This window comes from Clupea harengus, chromosome 18 (assembly GCF_900700415.2).
Source record: "Clupea harengus chromosome 18, Ch_v2.0.2, whole genome shotgun sequence".
NCBI classification, from domain to species: Eukaryota; Metazoa; Chordata; class Actinopteri; order Clupeiformes; family Clupeidae; genus Clupea; species Clupea harengus.
The window spans coordinates 17569824-17593184 of NC_045169.1; the positions used below are offsets into that span (position 1 = coordinate 17569824).

Genomic DNA, 23361 nt, shown 5'->3' on the forward strand with positions numbered 1-23361 from the left:
AAGAAAGGAGAAGAGTGGAAAAAGGAAAGAAGAAAGAAAGAAGATTGAAAGAAGGAAAGAAGAAAGGAAAGAAGAGTGAAAGAAGGATAAGAAGGAAGGAAGAAGGAAAGAAGAAAGAAAGAAGGTGAAAGAAAGGAAAGAAAGAGTGGAAGAAGAGTGGAAGAAGAAAAGAAAGAAGAGTGAAGAAGGGAAAGAAGAGTAGAAGAAGGAAAGAAGAAAAGAAAGAGTGAAAGAAGAGTGGAAGAAGGAAAGAAGAAAAGAATGAAGAGTGAAGAAAGGAAAGAAGAGTAGAAGAATGAAAGAAGAAAGGAAGAAGAGTGAAAGAAGGAAAAATTGGAAGAAGGAAAGAAGAGTGGAAGAAGGAAAGAAGAAAGGAAAGAAGAAGGAAAGAAGAGTGGAAGAAAGAAAGAAGAAAGGAAAGAAGAGTGAACAAGACTGGCTCTAGATAAAGACAGTAAAGAGAGAGTGAAGAGGGAAAATATTGAAAGAAGGAGAGAAAATGGAGTGAAGCAGAGAGATGGAGTTTGAGAGAAAGTAGACAGAGGGATAGAGAGAAAGATGGAGAGAAAAAAAAGTAGAGTATGGAAGGTGTGTCTTAATATTCCTAGTTATACAGTTGAATGGAGAGGGACAGAGAGAAGAGGAGCCTTGGAACCTTGGCGCAGGTGTCAGTGAAGCACAGGTGCAAGTCAGTTTAAAGACCCTATTATGATGCCATAATGGCCCAATGTAAGTCAATGGGAGAAATTGTATTAGTTTTTCTTTAATATCTTAAAAAGTATAAAGTTTAGAAAAATGAAAAATACATAGCATAAGTGTCCCTTTCAAGACCTACGCAGCAAAGTTTGAACGAAGTTTCTAAGTTAAGCGGTTCAAGCTGAATTAAGCGCAGAAGTCGGTAAAGAGAATAATAAGAAGAAGAAGAATAAGAAGCCTAGGAATAACAATACAGGGCATTTCATGCACTGTAACTAGAAAATGCATTTCCTGAAGGAAATACCAGTGCATGAAATGCAAAAGTTAAGAAAGGAAGAAGAAAAGAAAGAAGAGTGAAATAAGGAAAAAAGAAAGGAAAGAAGAGTAAAAGAAGGAAAGAAGAGAGGAAGAAGGAAAGAAGAAAGGAAAGAAGTGTGAAGAAAGGAAAGAAGAGTGGAAGAAGGAAAGAAGAGTGAAGAAAGGAAAGAAGAAAAGAAAGAAGAGTGAAAGAAGGAAAGAAGAAAGGAAAGAAGAGTGAAGAAAGGAAAGAAGAGTGGAAGAAGAAGAAGAAAGGAAAGAAGAGTGAAGAAAGGAAAGAAGAGTGGAAGAAGGAAAGAAGAGTGGAAGAAGGAAAGAATAAAGGAAAGAAGAGTGAAGAAAGGAAAGAAGAAAAGAAAGAAGAGTGAAAGAAGGAAAGAAGAAAGGAAAGAAGAGTGAAGAAAGGAAAGAAGAGTGGAAGAAGAAAAGAAAGAAGGAAAGAAGAAAGGAAAGGAGAGTAAAAGAAGGAAAGAAGAGTGGAAGAAGGAAAGAAGAGTGAAGAAAGAAAAGAAGAGTAGAAGAAGGAAAGAAGAAAGGAAAGGAGAGTGGAAGAAGGAAAGAAGAGTGGAAGAACGAAAGAAGAAGAGTGGAAGAAGGAAAGAATAATATTCCTAGTTATACAGTTGAATGGAGAGGGACAGAGAGAAGAGGAGCCTTGGAACCTTGGCGCAGGTGTCAGTGAAGCACAGGTGCAAGCCAGTTTAAAGACCCTATTATGATGTCATAATGGCCCTATGTAAGTCAATGGGAGAAATTTTATTAGTTTTTATTTAATATTTTAAAAAGTATAAAGTTTAGAAAAATGAAAAATACATAGCATAAGTGTCCTTTACAAGACCTACGCAGCAAAGTTTGAACAAAGTTTCTAAGTTAAGCGGTTCGAGCTGAATTAAGCGCAGAAGTTCGGTAAAGAGAATAACTAGAAAATGCATTTCCTGAAGGAAATACCAGTGCATGAAATGCAAAAGTTAAGAAAGGAAGAAGAAAAGAAAGAAGAGTGAAAGAAGGAAATAAGAAAGGAAAGAAGAGTAAAGAAAGGAAAGAAGAAAGGAAAGAAGAGTCGAAGAAGGAAAGAAGAAGGAAAGAAGAAAAGAAAGAAGAGTGAAGAAAGGAAAGAAGAAGGAAAGAGGAAAAAAAAGAAAAGTATAAGAAGGAAAGAAGAAAGGAAAGGAGAGTGGAAGAAGTAAAGAAGAAGGAAAGAAGAAAAGAAAGAAGAGTGAAGAAAGAAAAGAAGAGTGGAAGAAGGAAAGAAGAAAAAAAAAGAAAAGTGAAAGAAGGAAAGAAGAGTGAAAGAAGGAAAAAAGAGTGGAAGAAGGAAAGAAGAAAAGAAAGAGTGAAAGAAGGAAAGAAGAGTGGAAGAAGAGTGGAAGAAGGAAAGAAGAAAAGAAAGAAGAGAGAAAGAAGGAAAGAAGAGTGGAAGAAGGAAAGAAGAAAGGAAAGAAGAGTGGAAGAAGGAAAGAAGAGTGGAAGAAGAGTGAAGAAAGAAAAGAAGAGTAGAAGAAGGAAAGAAGAGTGGAAGAAGGAAAGAAGAGTGAAGAAAGAAAAGAAGAGTAGAAGAAGGAAAGAGAGTGGAAGAAGGAAAGAAGAAAGGAAGAAGAGTGAAGAAAGGAAAGAAGAAAGAAAGAAGAAGGAAAGAAGAGTGAAGAAAGAAAAGAAGAGTAGAAGAAGGAAAGAAGAGTGGAAGAAGGAAAGAAGAGTGAAGAAGAAAAGAAGAGTAGAAGAAGGAAAGAAGAGTGGAAGAAGGAAAGAAGAAAGGAAAGGAGAGTGGAAGAAGGAAAGAAGAGTGGAAGAATGAAAGAAGAAGAGTGGAAGAAGTAAAGAATAATATTCCTAGTTATACAGTTGAATGGAGAGGGACAGAGAGAAGAGGAGCCTTGGAACCTTGGCGCAGGTGTCAGTGAAGCACAGGTGCAAGCCAGTTTAAAGACCCTATTATGATGTCATAATGGCCCAATGTAAGTCAATGGGAGAAATTGTATTAGTTTTTATTTAATATTTTAAAAAGTATAAAGTTTAGAAAAATGAAAAATACATAGCATAAGTGTCCTTTACAAGACCTACGCGCCAAAGTTTGAACGAAGTTTTTAAGTTAAGCGGTTCGAGCTGAATTAAGCGCAGAAGTTCGGTAAAGAGAATAATAATAAGAAGAAGAAGAAGAATAAGAAGCCTAGGAATAACAATACAGGGCATTTCATGCACTGTAATAAGAAGAAGAAGAAGAAGAAGAATAAGAAGTCTAGGAATAACAATACAGGGCATTTCATGCACTGTAATAAGAAGCCTAGGAATAACAATACAGGGCATTTCATGCACTGTAATAAGAAGCCTAGGAATAACAATACAGGGCATTTCATGCACTGTAATAAGAAACGAAGGAATAACAATACAGGGCATTTCATGCACTGTAATAAGATGAAGAATAAGAAACGAAGGAATAACAATACAGGGCATTTCATGCACTGTAATAAGAAACGAAGGAATAACAATACAGGGCATTTCATGCACTGTAATAATAAGAACTAGAAAATGCATTTCCTGAAGGAAATACCAGTGCATGAAATGCAAAAGTTAAGAAAGGAAGAAGAAAAAAAAGAAGATTGAAAGAAGGAAAGAAGAAAGGAAAGAAGAGTGAAGAAAGGAAAGAAGAGTGGAAGAAGGAAAGAAGAGTGGAAGAAGGAAAGAAGAAAGGAAAGAAGAGTGAAGAAAGGAAAGAAGAGTGGAAGAAGGAAAGAAGAGTGGAAGAAGGAAAGAATAAAGGAAAGAAGAGTGAAGAAAGGAAAGAAGAGTGAAAGAAGAAAGGAAAGAAGAGTGAAAGAAGAAAAGAAAGAAGGAAAGAAGAAAGGAAAGAAGAGTAAAAGAAGGAAAGAAGAGTGGAAGAAGGAAAGAAGAGTGGAAGAAGGAAAGAAGAAAGGAAAGAAGAGTGAAGAAAGGAAAGAAGAGTGGAAGAAGGAAAGAAGAGTGGAAGAAGGAAAGAATAAAGGAAAGAAGAGTAAAGAAAGAAAAGAAGAAAAGAAAGAAGAGTGAAAGAAGGAAAGAAGAAAGGAAAGAAGAGTGAAGAAAGGAAAGAAGAGTGGAAGAAGAAAAGAAAGAAGGAAAGAAGAAAGGAAAGAAGAGTGAAGAAAGAAAAGAAGAGTAGAAGAAGGAAAGAAGAGTGGAAGAAGGAAAGAAGAAAGGAAAGGAGAGTGGAAGAAGGAAAGAAGAGTGGAAGAAGGAAAGAAGAAGAGTGGAAGAAGGAAAGAATAATATTCCTAGTTATACAGTTGAATGGAGAGGGACAGAGAGAAGAGGAGCCTTGGAACCTTGGCGCAGGTGTCAGTGAAGCACAGGTGCAAGCCAGTTTAAAGACCCTATTATGATGTCATAATGGCCCAATGTAAGTCAATGGGAGAAATTGTATTAGTTGTTATTTAATATTTTAAAAAGTATAAAGTTTAGAAAAATGAAAAATACATAGCATAAGTGTCCTTTACAAGACCTATGCAGCAAAGTTTGAACGAAGTTTCTAGGTTAAGCGGTTCAAGCTGAATTAAGCGCAGAAGTCGGTAAAGAGAATAATAAGAAGAAGATGAAGAATGAGAAGCCTAGGAATAACAATACAGGGCATTTCATGCACTAATAAGAAGCCTAGGAATAACAATACAGGGCATTTCATGCACTGTAATAAGAAGCCTAGGAATAACAATACAGGGCATTTCATGCACTGTAATAAGAAGTATAAGAAGCCTAGGAATAACAATACAGGGCATTTCATGCACTGTAATAAGAAGCCTAGGAATAACAATACAGGGCATTTCATGCACTGTAATAAGAAGCCTAGGAATAACAATACAGGGCATTTCATGCACTGTAATTACTACGTGTTATGCGTTGGAATCTGTACAGCACACAATTGTGACATCTTGTGGTTGTAAGGATGAACGGAAAAACTCCCTCATTTATCAGTTTATCATTTTGAATTAAGAGTTTTGGAGATTAGGACAAGATTTTCTTCGCTTGCATGTTTCTTTGCAAGTAAATGTTTCGTTTCAGATTTGACAAATGTCCCTATAACAAAACTAACAACAGAAAAAGCGCAGTTTGACTCAGACATCAGATTCAACGACTAAACCTACTGGCTGTCAAAGCAGCAGGACTTTGCAACAGAGTACTGTCACTCTGTCACACTCTGCAAGGCAGAGTCAAGGACAGCAGGTGGTGCCAAAGACCAAACAGACTGCCTCTGGGGAAAATCCCTGTCTTAGCAGTCATGTCAACTGATATCCATCACTGTTAAACACATGTACTTTCTTATTTCTTACATATGTATTGAAAATATATATAGTTTTACTCAATATGAATATATGTATTTAACATTACTTTATATTGGCACTGTGCTTGTGTCTCTCTGTATGAAATAATTTGCAAGCAGAAATATCATTGGTTGGAGTATTTATACACGTTGGCTCCACATGTTGGTCAGTGTGTAAGAGCAAAAACAAATGCCAAAATGAGACCTGGTACCCTTATTGTAGGTTAAACTAATGTGCTTCTGTCTACGTGGGGTTGCTTGTAAGGAACCTATTTCTCCCAGTGTTCTCAAGTAGGTGCCCTACAGCTACTAAGCATCCTGAACTAAGATTTCATACCTCTAGCAAATTAGTGAAGACTTCTGTGAAATGGCCATTTGAAGCCCCGCAACAGTATAACTGCACTTGGCAGACATGCACTTCAGTGATGCCATAAAAATTCCCCAGAATCCAATTGGACTCCAAATGTGATTATTGTGTCTGATATCGTGTTTTTCTAGTAGTCTACTAATTTTTAACTATTCCTTCTGTAACTTGCAGACTCACGGAATGTATCAGACCAAAGACCTTTCCTGCACATTATAGACTGCCTTCCGTAATATAGCAGAACTGTTAGGTGGGCAAAATTAACATTCGATGGCCTTGTCGGATCTATTACGTGGACAGAATTACTTTTGCCCACAATAAATTAGTTAATTTTGTCCTCAAACTAAGATGTCCATTCAGCCTTTTTTCCACGACAGAATGTGCTCTCCTCAATGTTCCGTGGACACAATGCTAACGCATTTGTGCTTTTCGTGGACAAATGGCATTACGGTGTGGGTGACCAGACGTCCTCTTTTACCCGTACATGTGTCATATGTGGGTGTTGAGTGACTGTAAGTGTGTTATGATGTTGCTTTGTTTTGTTGGGCACCGCCCCCTTGACTGGTGCGCCTCACGAACATCTGATGGCATGGTACAGGTGCTGATAATTATGTCTCTGCTTGAGATCCTTTTAAAAATGAGCACTGTCTGTGCATGCTGGACATCACGCAAGGATGGCTATAGTGTGATATAGAGCATTTGTTAGTTTTTTGGCGTTTGCGGGTTACCCGGACGTCTGTTGTTCGAGATCCGAAGTTGGCTGTTTCCCTACTGCGTTGGAGTGGAGGCTGTGTGGGATCCGCCGCTTCTGCGTTCGTGGGTTGCCAGGAAAAATCTGATCTGAGTTGTCCGTTGACTGAGAGAAGCGTCATTGAACACTGACTGGGAACTAGATTCGTCTGCTCCCGGTTCAATAGTGTGTGCCTTTGTCTGCTAATAAACTGAGTGAGTTACGTTTTAGCACTATACAACGTAGAGCCGTTATTGGCTATTGTCTTTGGGTTGATTTACTTTTGGTTGACATTATTACTTTTTAGTGTGTCGGTTATTTACTTTCTGTTTGCTGTGAGTGTGCATTGCCACTTGTGGAGATTCTGGCGATTCTCTCTCTCTCTGTGTGCGTGCTTTGCAGACCAAAAAAAGCAGCTACGGTGCGGTGGTGGATGCTGACGGACTTTGCTTGCGGACTTTTGGATACTGCGGACTCTTGGACATTGTGGACTGTGCTTCCTTCGGCAGCCTGATTCACATGGACTTAGATAACTTTGGGTGTATTTTATATTTTAGAGCAAGCTTGTAATAAATACTATATTTTTGTATCAGAAACTGAAGTCTTGATGAATCTGGTGTTGCTCCCACTAAACAAATAACCTAAACAGTGAAAAGTAAACTAGTCCCATCTCTGTAAACTGGGTGGCGTAGTCGGTCTACACTGCCGCACTCCCGTTACACATGCCCTCTTTTCGAGACCTAAAAAATGCATCCGGCAGAGATTCCAAACTCGTCCGGGATTTTGCCTCGTCGGATATTTGTGTTTCTCTGGGTCTTTCACAAACTAGTTATTACGCCCTTACAAGTTTTGGAAAGGGTATCTCCCTCACGTTCCACCTTCTTGCGCGAGCTCTGACTAGACTAGAGAACTGTCATTGGTCGACTGCTTTCTCAGTGTTGCCTGATGTACGATACTTATCCTCCAAATACGATAATCTTGAGCCTTTGGTTTGATACTTTGCCATTCCCAATCTGGCAACACTGAGCACCTTGCCGCCTCGCTAGTTGCATTGTTTAGAACAGCACATGACATGGATGTGAACAATGTCACAACTTCCAGGGGGCGGGGTCATCTGCATGTGAAAAATGTTAAAACTGCTACACACTACTCTGCCCCCTCCCCCGCTACGAAGTGTCCTCTTTTTCACAAACTCAAATCTGTCCACCCTAGATAAATGCATTTGTTTATTGTTGATAAAGGCATTTGGTACATCACATAATGCGTTCTGTCTATTAAATAAAGTCTGTTACACATGGCGTCTCACTCTAAATTTCGTTGTATGCAAATACAATGACAATAAAGGCTTTTCTATTTCTATGTGCACCTCGCTAGCACACCTGCCTCCAATGTCCAAGGTTGCGAGTGTGAGTCCGGTGCAGGACTGAGCTGTCACGCAACACAGGTTCCGCAACCTCTCTAGTTGAGGCTCAGCGCTGCTCCTCCAACCAATACATGTTTGCCAACACAGTTTGAACCATTAGGGATTATACATGTTCAGCCTGATGATTTACTGTTTATAAAATTTGAAATAGTATTACCTCAGGAATTTATGTCACTCGATTTCTCCCATTGCTAAGAAGGCCGTTTCCTGGTGAGAAGGCGCAGGAGCAATGGCTAATAATACAGTGTAATCTTGTCAAAGGTGCTTATGTTCCAGAGACCTGTGACTGTATATGGATTATATTGTTGAAACCATATTTACCAGGTTGTTATCAGTGTCATGGTATGTTGCTTTTTTCTCTATCCATATTGATAGAATTAATTTCAAAACATGACTTAAGTGCCTTGTATTAACAATTACCTTGTATGAATCATGTGCTTATTTCTGTATTTCTGTGTGTGTGTGTAACCTAGATTATTAGGTGCTGACACCACTTAGTCTGCATATGTTTGGGTGAGCTCAGAGGTGATAAGAAGGGTCGAATTGTGCTTGTTCGACCGTGTGTAAAACTGACATTCTTGCATTAGAGAAAGCGGAGTTGGGATGACACAAAAGGACTTTTAGTCGAGCGTGGCTATTCTTGCTGACATTTGAAACATTTATGACGTCAGTTAGATAAATCTTAAATATATAAATCCTGTGCGATGTTTGTGAAATGGCTTCACTTTCATCTTTGTGCTGTGAGTGAGCCCGACAGTTGTTGCTGAATAAATATACTGATCTACAACTCTGGAGTCCTGAGATAACTTGAGTGAATTTTGACCTAACATAAATGCAAGGGAATTATGCTTTTGTACTGGACTTGACGATACAGATAGATTATGCTAAAATGTGACTCTGTTCAGGTGTGTATGATGAAGAACATGGCCCAACGTTACGGATTGTATTGAATTTTAAACAGCCAGAGGAAGGAGTGGTCTTAATTTTAGTCTCGCTAGGGGCACTAGTGAAGGTATTCTTGACAAATGTTTGTGTTTCGTACCTGGGATATTTCTATTAATTTCCTTAGGGCATTGTGGTTTGCCATATTTACATTAGATTACTAACACCTATTGAGAGGCATGCCAGGCATACTGTGGTGGCTTTTTGTATTATGTTTCATCTGCTTGTACAAAGGTTGATTGGCAGGTCCACAATGGGTGCTTTGGCGCGCAAGTCACTGAGAAGCTCCATCTTTCTGTTGGAAGATTCTCAAGAGGAAGAGTATGCAAACCTCAGCCACATTCATGTGGGTCACACTGTTTGTTTGAGCTTTGAGATGAACAATAGAGGCAAAGAATGCAGGCAAAACATGACACGCTGTCCTAAATTACAGCAGGTATAATAAGTATTGAACACGTCACCATTTTTCTCAGTAAATATATTTCATGACATTGACATGACATTTTCACCAGATGTATGTTACAACCCAGGTAATCCATACATACAAATAAACCAAAACAAATACGTTCAGAAATTAAGTTATGTGAAATGACACAGGGAAAAAGTATTGAACACGCTTACTGATATTTATTTAATACTTTGTACAAAAGCGTTTGTTGGTAATGACAGCTTCAAGACGCCTCCTGTATGGAGAAACTAGTGGTATGCTTTGCTCAGGTGTGATTTTGACCCATTCTTCCACACAAACAGTTTTCAAATCTTGAAGGTTCCGTGGGCCTCTTCTATGAACTCTGATCTTCAGTTCTTTCCATAGATTTTCAATTGTATCCAAAAGTCAGGTGATTGGCTGGGCCATTCTAGCACCTTTATTTTCTTTCTCTGAAACCAATTGAGAGTTCCCTTGGCTGTTCATTGTCTTGCTGAAATGTCCACCCTGGTTTCATCTTCATCATCCTGGTAGATGGCAGCAGATTTTTATGAAGGATGTCTCGGTAAATTTTAGCATTCATCCTTCCTTCAATTATGTGAAGTTTGCCAGTACCGTATGCTGAAAAGCAGCCCCACACCATGATGTTCCCACCTCCAAACTTCACTGTTGGGGTGATGTGCAGTGCCATTTGTCCTCCAAACATGGTGTGCATTATGGCATCCAAAGAGTTCAATTTTGCTCTCATCTGACCAGACTATATTCTCCCAGTATTTCACAGACTTGTCCAAATGTTGTGCTGCAAACTTTAAACAAGCTTCAACATGCTTTTTCTTCAGCAATGGAGTCTTATGTGGTGAGCATGCATACAGGCCATGGCGGTTGAGTGCATTACTTATTGTTCTCTTTGTAACAACTGTACCTGCAAATTCTAGGTCTTTCTGAAGCTCTCCACAAGTGGTCCTTGGCTTTTGGAAAACTATTCTGATAATTCTTTTCACTCCTCTGTCAGAAATCTTGCGAGGAGCACCTGGTCGTGGCCAGTTTATGGTGAAATGTTCTTTCCACTTCTGGATTATGGCCCCAGGAGTGCTCACTGGAACATTCAGAAGTTTACAAATGCGTCTGTAACCAATGCCATCAGTATGTTTTGCTCAGCGGTGATAAGGAGGGTCGAATTGTGCTTGTTCGACCCTTTGTAAAACTGACATCCTTAGATTACAGAAAGTGGAGTTGGGATGACATAAAAGGACTTTTAGTCAAGTGTGGCTATTCTTGCTGACATTTGAAACATATATGACGTCAGAGTTAGATAAATCTTAAATATATAAATCCTGTGCGATGTTTGTGAAATGGCTTCACTTTCATCTTTGTGCTGTGAGTGAGCCCGAGAATTGTTGCTGAATAAATATACTGATCTACAACTCTGGAGTCCTGATATAACTTGAGTGAATTTTGACCTACCATAAATGCTAGGGAATTATGCTTTTGGACTGGACTTTGTGATACAGATAGATTATGCTAAAATTTGACTCTTTTCAGGTGTGTATGATGAAGAACATGGCCCAACATTTAGGATTTAATTGATTTTTAAACAGCCAGAGGAAGGAGTGGTCTTAATTTTAGTCTCGCTAGGGGCACTAGTGAAGGTATTCTTGACAAATGTTTGCCGATCTATACATATGCCATCGGTTCGAGGGCCAAGAGCCAAACCACCTTAAAGTTCAAGTAAAGTTCTTACAGGACTGCAGCCCTCAACACTTAACAGTTTAACCCAGCAGTATCAACTATAAGTATAAACCCTCTCCAACCACCGACCCCCCCCCCAGATTTCCCGATACTTAGTCTTGAACATACTCTCTTGCTGTGCTATCAATCTGCTAAATTGTGTTTCGTACCTGGGATATTTCTATTCATTTCCTCAGGGCTATGTGGTTTGCCATGTTAGCATTAGATTACGAACACCTACTGAGATGCATGCCAGGCATACTGTGTATTATGTTTCATCTGCTTGTACGAAGGTTAATTGTCAGGTCCACAAAGGGTGCTTTGGCGCACAAGTCACTGTGGGAAGATTCTCAAGAGCAAGAGTATGCAAATCTCAGGCACATTCATGTGGGTCACACTGTTTGTTTGAACTTTGAGATGAACAATAGAGGCAAAGAATGCAGGCAAAACATGACACACTGTCTTATCAATCCATCGATCAATCAAACTTTATTTGTACGGCGCATTTCATACCAGGAGGTTACACAATGCGCCTCACAGAAAGAAAAATGGGGGGGGGGTTACGAACGCTTGTAGAGAGACAGATTTCCCTGAGACAAGTAAACAGATAAATGTTACAGTGAGTGATAAGCAAGATCAAAGAGGTATGTCTTAAGTGCATGTTTAAAGGTCCTATGTATAATGAGAGATTCAATAAAAGGTTAATGTGAATATACACACATTGGACACTGACAAATGGGTTGGAAGCAACAACCTGTCCCTAATGTTGACCTTGACAAGAAAGATGTGATTTTCCTTCAGTTGGGTTCACCAAAAAGGGTTCAACATCCTTAATACACATATAAACACCATAAGATACATACAAACATCATTATACACATACAAACACCATTATACACATACAAACACCATTTAACACATATAAACACCATTAGACACATATACACTCCTTTATACACATATAAACACCATTTTGCACATATTTGAAGCTGCGTTTTGTAATGTATACACTTAAGTTGGATAATGAAAGAAAAGCCATACAAGGACAAACCTGGGAAATGAAAAACTAATATTTTCAGTTCTGTATCTCATTGCCACACACACCCATGCACATTTTTGCCACAAGAAAGCACAGAGGTGCAGCAATGACGAAGGTGTTGAAAGCCATGATCTGCTGTGCACAGTGACATGACAAGGATTTACCTGGAAAAACAGTGCACTTCTCTGTCACACCGTACGTCACACAAGGCTCTGAAACAAGCTAGGAGCGGATGTTTAATGACGATAAATAAAACATCATTATGCACATATTTGAAGCTGCTTTTTGTAATTTATACACTTACGTTGGATAATGTAAGAAAAGCAGTCAGCCAAGACAAACCTGGGAAATAAAAAAAAAAATTCAGTTCTGCATCTCATTATTTCATGAATTATGTAACAATATTGGCGCCAACCAGCCACACACACACACACCCACGTTGAAAGCCATGATCTGCTGTGCACAGTGACATGACAAGGAATTACCCCTTGAAAAACAGTGCACTTCTCCGTCACCCATCACACATGAGAACATAGTGTAACTTATTTTTTGTAATCAGAAAACAGAGAGGATCAAACTAGGATCTACTACTAAACACTACTTTTAACAACTAACTCGAACCCTAATTAAAAAAAAAAAATGCATAAATGAATTGGCTACAACTATAGACATTGTTGTAGCCAGTCAAATGTGACTGGGTCTTTGTAATATGGGGTAAGACTTCCAGTTACAAATGCACCATGTTTAGCGTTACGGATTCCCCCTTTTTACCCCCATTTACTTTCCTTTTATCTGTCTCCTCCCTTAACGTAACGTCTATGTCTCTTGCTTCAGATGACCTAATGGCTGTATGTTCAGATGTATGGATGCTCCTGTGACTCTGGCAGAGCTAAACTGAGCGAGCTAGGTGCTAACAAAACCAAGATCATGGGTTTAATACCCAGGGAACACGTATACTGATGAAAATGTATACCTGTACTGTACAGTGAGTGTAGTGCGCACTGTGGATGAAAGCATCTGCTAAATGGTTATATGGACATGCACACCACTGTGAAGTAAACCCCACTTCATCTGGATATGGGGACCCAGTGACAGGTGTGTGTGTGTGCATTTGCTGGTTTGTTCACCACATCTCTCTGATAAGAGACGGAGCTAAAAGGGCTGGAAGGGAATCAGAGCAAAGCCTTAGAACTGTTCTCTCCATTTTCCATCAGGCCACCCATTCCTCTCTATTCGAGTAGGCCATTCTTCCCTATTCGAGTAGGCCATTCTTCCCTATTCGGGTAGGCTATTCTTCCCTATTCCTAGCGCAGTTTAAAAAGGTGAGTTATTCAGGATTAATTGCTTACAATGTTTCATTATGCCTATACACCCACAGGCATATATTAAAGGAACACTAGGCAACAATTTGACACTTTTTGAGGTATGGTTTTATAGGCAACTAGTTTTGGTATAATACAGTATGTTTGCAATGAGTTTGTATTACAATGATGCGTGCAATGTTGCATGTTGTGTTTGAGACGGTTAAAGCAAGTGAGTAAATTCAAATGTTAACATGGTACATTTTAATTGCCTCTTAAAATTGGAAACTGGAATGATGCACAAACTCTGCTTTGGTCTGGCTGGTTATTTTCTGTCTTCACTAATTCATGCTAACTGATGCCTTTTTTCATTCAGATGGCAGACTTTCGTAAACTGGAAAACATCCTCTCCCACCTACTCTTTCTAGGTCAGAGGCTTTCCTATGTGGTTACGGATATTTTCCCTTTTACACAGACCTACGTTTTGTGCTACACGTGCGTTTTTTCATTTATTTTGAAACAAGTTGATGTTACTGTTCCTCCTGCTGGATAGAAAAAAGAGAGAAATTACGCACACGCTCCTGCCCTCATTACTGCCATGCTTTGTCTCATAAGCTTTTTTGTCTCTATTTCTCTCTTTCAGGCCTTTTAACACTGTCTTTGAGTATCTCTCAGCATTCATTCAACAAAGGTCAAATGTTACACAATGAGCCAGAGAGCACCCCACTCTCCCAGACAGACAGTGGGCAGGGTTCCCCTGCTGGTAATCCGTCAGACCCTCGGACACTTCCAGAAGGGGGAACTCCTCCAGTAACGAAATCTCTTCACATGGACCTGAAGACTGCCTAAAAAGAGGAACCTGCCCGAGCAACCTTAGCCCCCTCCTGTGCACGTCCCTGCGTGCGTGTGTGTGTCTGTGTGTGTGTCTGTGTGTGTGTGTGTGCGTGTGTATGTGTGCGTGCGTGTGTGTTTGAACAAGCCTGGATTCAAATCAATCTATATTTATACTTTTTTGTCAAATGTTTTGAAAGTTGCTATGGACAAAAGGGGTTGCCAAGTGCTTTAAACTTATGAAGTCTTCATATTACTTAAAGCAGACCGCTGAGGGTTTGCATCATTAATAGCCCAGTGAAGTATCAGTCATGGGGAAAGAAGCAATACGGAAAATACCACTGTTTTTTGTTGATACTGTTGTTGTACAAGTTGTGAAATATACATTTGTGTTTTTCGCAGGATTGTCTGCGTCTGAGACTATAAACCCTCTTTCTGCACTTGCAGAGCAGACCACTGTTGGCATGTATCACCTGACAGGTATGATTGGCATTTAATTATGTGTGTCAGTTAAACCATTTAAAGACTGGATACCATCTAGACACATTCTGAAAAAAATGAAAGTCTACCAAGGCAGATGTTGATATTTTATCTAACCGGTTTATCACTGGGATAAGAAAACACTGACATTGTAAATAAATCACTGAAATAAAAAGAAAGCTTTTTGGATGTTTAACATGACTCTTAACAATGCTGGGGTACTGACACTATCTCCTGGACTATGTTCTGGCCAGGATATATGTTCTGTCCAGGATATATGTTTTGTCCAGGATATATTTGTTCTGTCCAGGATATATGTTTTGTCCAGGATATATTTGTTCTGTCCAGGATATATGTTATGACCAGGATATATATTCTGTCTAGGACAGGGGTCTTCAACCTTTTTCAGCCCAAGGACCCCTTGGCTGAGAGAGACACTGAGCAGGGACCCCCACCCCCGCCGCCCCAAATTTGGGCCTGATATTCATATATTTTATTTGGAACTAAGTGTCAGTCACACACACACACACACACACACACACACACACACACACACACACACACACTCACACTCCCCTACACTTGTTTGAACATAATTTCAAATCATCTGTGACACACAACTCGTTTAAATTTATTCTGTTTATTATTGACATTTTTTCTCCCTTACAGTTAGCCATCACTCTGTATTCAATTAGGGAGGGACAAAGAATTGAGTAGCTTGAGAAGCTTAAGTATGGATGAAATATCTCATACCTAGTGAGAGATCTGACGTTTGAGAATTCATCACTCATTTCTTTGGCAACAAGATTCTCCCTATGAAGCATGCAGTGCGTCATACATGGCTCTTGCACCGCCTGTGCACATCGCGACACATTTTGGCCAGGGTATGTCATGTTCACGGAAAAAATAGTTCTATCACTTTGAAAATCTCTGAACTTGTTTTACGTCCAGAGCTGCTTACAGAATAGATATTCCTCCTGCATCTCATTTTGGTCGACAAATCACAAAAAAGCTAAAAGCTGAGCGTCGTTTGACACATCGGTGGATTCAACTAATTATAGTGCAAAATAATCTGCCTTTGGGAGTTTTGCGACTAGTAGTGCCCTCACATCAGCTGCCAATTCATCAATAGCATTGGGATGCTTTTCAGTTTTTTTACGTACTCATCCTTCCCAAACATTGTTTTGCACATATAGCTGCTGGCAATATTAAACTTTCCACAATTATGTATGGCTGTTTGGTGTGAGCGACACGTAATGCAACTTGATAAGAGGCTTTTAAAGTTAGCTCGCACACTTTGGCTGATTGTCTCATCAATGTCTGCTGGCCCCAAAAAAAAAGATTTTAAACAGGTAATTAAAAATTATTTCAAGTGAGCATGGGTTGTCTTTAAGTGTCGTTGCAGCTTTGATGGTTTCATAGTTTCGTTTGATAGCACGGGAGGGCAAACCACGTAGTGGTTACACTGGTAATTCGTCACCATCGGTCTCTTTGTAGGTGAAGGCAAACTTCAGATAATTCTCTGAATATTTATGTGTGTTCTCCCGTTTGGCTTTTGGCTGTTCGTGGAAGGGGTGTTGGCATCCTCTGAATGTAGGTCATCTGAACCGCCATCAGTGGTGTCTGACGTGGAGCTTTTGTTCCGAGAAATTACAAAACGATTAAAGCAGGTAACGTGTTTTGGCACCAGATAGCTAAATGTAGCTAAAAGTGCATATGTTGCCATGGTGATCAAATGATCGCGTGAAGACTAATGGGTAGCCTATGTATTATTTTTAAGGAATAGAAAGCAATTTTTACGTTATGTTTATGTAGCCCTATTGGACGTTTTTAATTTTTGGAAGAGGGAAAAAATGCTTCAGATGAAATAATTTGGCGGACCCCCTGCAGTACCTCCACGGACCCCCTGGGGGTCGCGGACCCCCGGTTGAAGACCTCTGGTCTAGGATATAAGCTTTGTGGATTGTAAGCCTATATCGAATTGTCGGTTGTGGGCTGTATCAGTGTTGTGTGTTTATCTGTGCAAACACTTTTTCAGGCTCATTATCCATGTCCTGCTTTCTTTTAGCAATCTGCCTCTGGATGTTCAGTGTCTGTGCCCAGTGTTGATTGGATGTTCAGTGTCTGTGCCCAGTGTTGGTTGGATGTTCAGTGTCTGTGCCCAGTGTTGGTTGGATGTTCAGTGTCTGTGCCCAGTGTTGGTTGGATTTGTGCATTTGTCACAGAGTTAGGCATTTAGTGCTGATGTGTGTATCTTCCCTGTCATGGGAAAAAAATGGAAAATTAACATTGTTTCTAAATTTAGATGATTTCTTTGAAGGTAAGCCCTGAATTTTTTTTTGATTTTGCTCGAAAAAAATTGTGTGTAATAATATCGCCTAATAAGCTGGTGGTGATACTTTGGACACTTTATGAGCATCGCTGACCAGTTCCGAGTGTTCTAATTGGATGATCGTGACAAGTTGCCCACTGACCATTTAAGTCCTCCAGTTCTCTCATTTGTTGCCCAATATCAGTGGGAACGTGCCTGAACAACATCGCTCAGCAATGCCCGGCAAAATGTATCAAAAAGTTGCCGTAGGTATCATCACCTTAATATTATGTTATTGAGATGTCGCCGTGGCAACCTTTGACCTAAATTGTCATGATAAAGATATATTATCTGCCACAACACGTCTAACGCTCATAATCAAATGTTCAAGTGAACTGTTAAAGAGTCAATTGTTACCTAGTCGCTTACCCAGTCTATGAATGTCTTAGGATTGAGGCTACCGTTTTGTTCTATACATTGCATAAGAGGACAGGCTTATAACCCTTAAGAGTACATAGCTTTTCTTCCAAGGATGGTCATTTTCTTACCAGCTAACTTTCTGCAATGCACACAGTGCAACATACTGCAAAATATATAAATATGTAAACATTACATGTTTTTAGACCAAATGGGTTTTTTTTCTTTTAGAAAAATTTTGCTGAACAGGCTTTCATTACAGTTTTTTTCCATTGCTTTGGCTCAATTCTTGAAACAGAAATTACATTCTCAAAGCTCTAAGTCATTTGGCAAAATAGCCTATATGGTTCAGCACAACTACATAGATCACCTTCAAAAGGTCATTGATGGAGATAATTTGCAAACACTGTTAATTACTTAAGAATGTATGAATCATGTGCTTATGAAATGGCTATTCTGTGTGTGTGTGTAACTTAGAATATTAGGTGCCACTTAGTCTGCATATGTACAAGAGCATGTTTAGACCAGAAGTGATAAGAAGGGTCGAACTGTGCTTCTTCCGACCTTGCAAAACTTCCATCCTTGCCTCGGACGTCAGAAATCCACCACGTGGTTATCTCTGCTGAACGCTAAACTTCTGTCTATATAAACCTTGTGCGATGTGTTTATCATTGCTTCACTTTCAGCCTTGTGCTGGGAGTGAGCCTGATTGCAATTGTGTTTGTCTAATAAATATACTCAGTGTTTCCCCTAGGTTTACAGCTTTGGGGGGGGGGGCTGCGGCACGGTGCACGCGGCGCGGCGTGGCCACCGACACAAACGCTTAAAGGAATCATGGTGTTCATGTGTTTCTTTTAATGACAGCAGTCAATATAACAACTAAACATCGGAACATGTCTTTTTATGACAATTATCCACAAAGTGTGCAGCTTTTGTCGCTGCAGTGGTGTATCTTTCTGGGCTTCTGGAAGAACATTTTTTAAGATATTTGCGGCCTAAAATTCCTGATTTCGCAGGAGCTTTTCCAAAAAGTTGCGATGAAAGTTTTTATTTTTAGGTTTTTGTTGCAATGAAATTGGCGAAACAAGTGAAAGTTGCGATAAAAAGTTATGAATTGTCCTCTTTGTAATTATAATTGAGTTATTTGTTGAAAAAGAATTGATTATTAAACAAACATTAATTCATCAAGAACAAAACGATTGAGAAATGGTCCTCTTAATAACCTCACCAATATGCCAAAGAAAAGATTACCAGGACTACAAAAATGTAGCAAAATAGGCTTTACTTATCCACAACGAAGTGCACATGTTGGCATTACAAAAGGACCAGTACGACTGAATAAGATGTTATGAATGTTTCAGCCTTCATATGACGAAAAAAATAAAAAAAAACAGCCTGTGTCACTATGATCTGTCTCGTCATCTGACGTCCTGCCTGTGTTTCTGCCATTCTCATTGCTTATCAATCTGTTTTGCTATCCTTGTTTATTTATTTTATCCGTATAGGTGTTGATGTTCAATTTCATATATTAATTTAAAGTCGTCCAATTTCAAGTCATCCATTCTTCAACACTAGCTGCTACCTTGTCTTTGTAACCTCACCAAGGTCACTATTCCCCTGTGTTCCGGTTCTTACTTCCAAAGGAATGAAATGAGTGGAGGAGACTGTGTACCACAATAAATATATCTTTAATAAGTAAGTGATGGTTTATGTACACAAGGCAGACAGTGTAAATGAGACTAGACAAATGCCTATAATTGATAATGACGGTATGGTATTCACTGATAATCCAAATCATAAAAGGAAAGAAGTACAGCCCTGTTCAGGGCAGACATTTAAGGGCGAGGGTAAGAGTAGGTCAGTCGCGGCTAAAGCCCACCCTAGAGGTAAGACTAACTAAAGGGTTTGTATCAAGTAGCCAATCTTGATACTAGACCACTACACACCACACCAACGGCAAGTCACAATGGCTATCCACTACACCACAAATCACACACTTCCCACTACGGCCCCTAGTAGCGGGCGTTGCACAGCACACACAAGTTGCAAGCGGATAAGGACTCCCCTCTATGATAGCCCCAGCTACGACTGACCCAAAGGAATAAAACAGAAAGAAAATAAAACTCGCCAAGACAACAAACAAGTAAACGGAAGGTGGTTTTACAGCAACACTATGCAGGCTAGTAGCTCAATTCAAGTGCTTGTCTCATCATAAATTAGCTATGGGAAAAACAGTGATATACAGTGTTCCTCATAAAATCCCGCATGCGATGTTAAGACGCCAGTGTTCCAAATGCGTTGTAGGTGTGAAAACTGTTCGTCTGTTAGAGGCAACACTTCACAATCCTACTGGCGTTATATTCCAACGAACAAGCAGATCCGTATTGTGCTTAATATTCACCGCCGACAGAGCCAAACCAAACATGCTGCGTTTGCCGCGTGAATGGCATTTAAAACAAATAGGAAGTGCGGGTCACTGTGAGCTACCGTGCAACGTCACGTCACGTGCACCAGGCACAATCAGGTGACGGGCTGTACACCTGCTAAGGGCAACCCCTTCCACCCGTCACATCTTCAAACAGAAAGTAACGTTAAATCTCCATGGCAACAGGTCTTGAGGGTTTGGCAAATAATTGGATTTATTGCTTCCTTCATTATTCACAGCAAAATAAATAATTTTCGTTACATTTCATAGATTTATTAGCAGACTCTATGTAAAAAGGGCCACGCACAACTCACGGAAAAAGATAAAAAATGGAAGCCAGATCTATTTCTGAATTTTCGGTGCGGACATTCTGTACGTACGTTCTGTTTCTGATTCTCATTGGGCCTCATTGTCGACCCTACCGAGGAAAAGATCTCTGCCGGATTCATGAACGCCTGGATATTAGTTTTTTAAAGCTTAAAAGTGTCCGTAGCTGTGCACTGGTTCTTAAGCCCAATTCTGTCCGCTGGTGGGAGCGTGCTCACCTGTGTGTGCGCGCACGTGTCTGTGTGTTTGTGCGCATCGCGGCGGAACTCTGCCATGCGCGATACAGAGAGCAGAGAATTGTAAACGGGCGACCATGTAGAGACAGAAATTACATGCCGTCGTCTAAATAAGATAAATAACATAAGGCTATTTATTTTGTTTAATAAAAGAACAAGCTATAGACCTGTTCTATAGGAAAAGTAACCTTAAATTACTTCCGTTGTGATTTGGCGCTTTATAGAAAATAAAATTGAACAAAATTAACTTGACCTTCCAGGGGGGGCGGGGGGTGCCGTTGGGGGGGCGGGGCGCCCCCCTAATATAACGGTAGGGGAAACACTGAATACTTATATGCAGCTCCGGAGTCTTGAGGTAACTAGGGTGAATTTTCACCTAACAGTCATATCTCACCCAAAACAGTTAACTCAAGCTTCAAAACCAAATCATTTTCTGATATAAATAGTCAGTGCCCCCAAAATGAAAAGTTCCTTCCCGATTGCTGTGGCTCATCTCTCGAAAAAAAAGGACATTTTCAAAGCTTTAAATACATTTGCCAAAATAACCTAGATGGTTGAGCAAAACACCATGGCACACCTGCAAAAGGTCATATCTCTCCCAAAACAGACAACATCAGTCAAAACTAAATCCTTTTCTCATACAAATAGTCAGTGCCTCTAAAATGAAAAGTCCCTTTGGCATTGTTTAAACACTGCAGGTCAAAATGTTTAGATGTTTTGTCAGTATGGCAGTGGACCATAGAAATATCCCTCATGTGCACATTTCAATCTTGGCTCAGTCCTTTGACACTCAATGGTTACTGCAGTAGATGTTTTCTTTCCAGAATACTTTGTGTATCAAACAGAAAAAATATTACTGTAATTCAAGAGAAGCCTACAAGGTTTCACATCACATATTGCACTCATACTGCCATGGAAATTGTTACAGTTTTTCTCCATTGCTTTGGCTCAATTCTTGAAACAGAAATTACATTCTCAAAGCTCTAAGTCGTTTGGCAAAATAGACTATATGGTTCAGCACAACTACATAGATCACCTTCAAAAAGGTCATATCTCACCCAAAACAGTTAACTCAAGCTTCAAAACCTAATAATTTTCTCATATAAATAGTCAGTGCCCCCAAAATGAAAAGTTCCTTCTCGATTGCTGTGGCTCATCTCTCGAAAAAAAAGGACATTCTCAAAGCTTTAAATACATTTGCCAAAATAACCTAGATGGTTGAGCAAAACACCATGGCACACCTGCAAAAGGTAATTTCTCTCCCAAAACAGACAACTCATCAGTCAAAACTAAATCCTTTTCTCATACAAATAGTCAGTGCCCCCAAAATGAAAAGTCCCTTTGGCATTGTTTAAACACTGCAGGTCAAAATGTTTAGATGTTTTGTCAGTATGGCAGTGGACCATAGAAATATCCCTCATGTGCACATTTCAATCTTGGCTCAGTCCTTTGACACTCAATGGTTACTGCAGTAGATGTTTTCTTTCCAGAATACTATGTGTATCAAACAGAAAAAAGATTACTGTAATTCAAGAGAAGCCTACAAGGTTTCACATCACATATTGCACTCATACTGCCATGGAAATTGTTACAGTAATTGTCATACATTGTGGTTACAGTAACAGAAAATGTATACAGCACAATATACTGTCATACAATAAGCACATCAAAACTAAAATGATGTATAGCTTACACTAACAACACGTACAGTAAGAAAGTAAAGCAAAGCTGGAGTTTCACTAGTTGTCGTCCTGACTCTCCTGCTCATCCTCGCGCTCCTGTCTGTCTGGCCACAGATTTTCATCGACATCACATCTGATGTTCTCCCTTGCTATGCAACGGGGGGGAAATCGGCGTGCATGCTGCAACCATCCCCTACACTGATCTGCTGTGACATCATCACAAGCAGCATCCATTGCCTGGAGCAGGGACCTCTGGTTTTGAGCCCGATGCTCATAGACCCTCCACCTCCATGCAGAAAAAAAATACTCAATAGGATTGAGGAATGGGGAGTAAGGTGATAAGAGCCCCAACAGCATTCTTGGATGGGCAGTGAACCACGCCCTGATGAGCGGGCCACGGTGGAAGCTAACATTGTCCCACACAATGACAAATGTAGGCAAGTGAGGCCCTACCAAACCCCTCTCATGTAGAGGAATAAGATCGGAGTGCAGGCGGTCCAAGAACACCAGGAGCTTCTGGGCCAAGACTGGGAATGTGGGTGACTAAACCATTCTCTGAAATGGCAGCACACATGGTGATGTTGCCCCCGCGCTGGCCTGGGACATCCACCCTTGCTCCTATTCTTCTTCCTCCTCTTCCTTGATCAGGCAGTTGCCCTTGGTTGTTTCCCTGGCCAGGTGCTTCCATGTTCATACATTTTTGATACCCATTTAAAGCGGAAATTTGTCAGTAAACTTGAGTTGCATAATCCAGATATAGGCATAGCTTCCGATTTTGTCCAGTTAATTTTGTATCCTGATAATCTGGAGTAAGATTGTATCGTGTTCATCAGGTGTGGTATCGAATTTGATGGGTCTTTTATCAGCATCAAAATATCGTCTGCATATAATAATAATTTGTGCTCTCTTCCTCCTCCTTCCACCCCCTAATAGCTGCATTAGCTCTGATGGCAATAGCCAACGGTTCCAGTTCAATATTAAATAGTAATGGCGACAGGGGACAGCCCTGTCGAGTAGCTCTGGTGAGGTTAAAAGGAGGTGAGATTACACCGTTTGTTACAACCGCTGCCTTATGGTTTTTGTATATAGTCCTTATCCATTTAATAAAAGTTGTTCCAAATCCAAAATGTGACAAGGCTGCAAATAAAAATTCCCATTGAACTCGTTCAAATTCGATCTTATGCATGAAACAGCATTCCTGATTTCATTCTCTGTTATTGAATTCTCTAATAATTCCACCTGTTCAGGTGCCAATCTAGGCAGACCAGTATTAGAGAACAATTCTGTCAGTTCTTCTGGTTTGGGATTGATGTCTGATGTATATAGTTCTTTGTAAAACTGTTGGAAGACCTCTTTTATTTCCTTTGTCGAAGAGACTATTTTATCACCTTTCTTG

General features: G+C 39.9%; 1 protein-coding gene across 1 annotated transcript in view; it reads left to right on the top strand.

The window, feature by feature from the left end:
- The first annotated feature begins 7244 nt into the window (after positions 1–7244).
- Positions 7245–23361, top strand: part of LOC116224570 (mucin-2-like) — a 37924-nt gene continuing 21807 nt past the window's right edge. Inside the window, exons 1-3 of the mRNA XM_042710386.1 lie at positions 7245–8161; positions 13170–13751; positions 13900–14567. Of these exons, the coding sequence (XP_042566320.1) occupies positions 14399–14567 (169 nt within the window). The 5' untranslated portion in view covers positions 7245–8161; positions 13170–13751; positions 13900–14398. The remainder of the gene's footprint in view (positions 8162–13169; positions 13752–13899; positions 14568–23361) is intronic.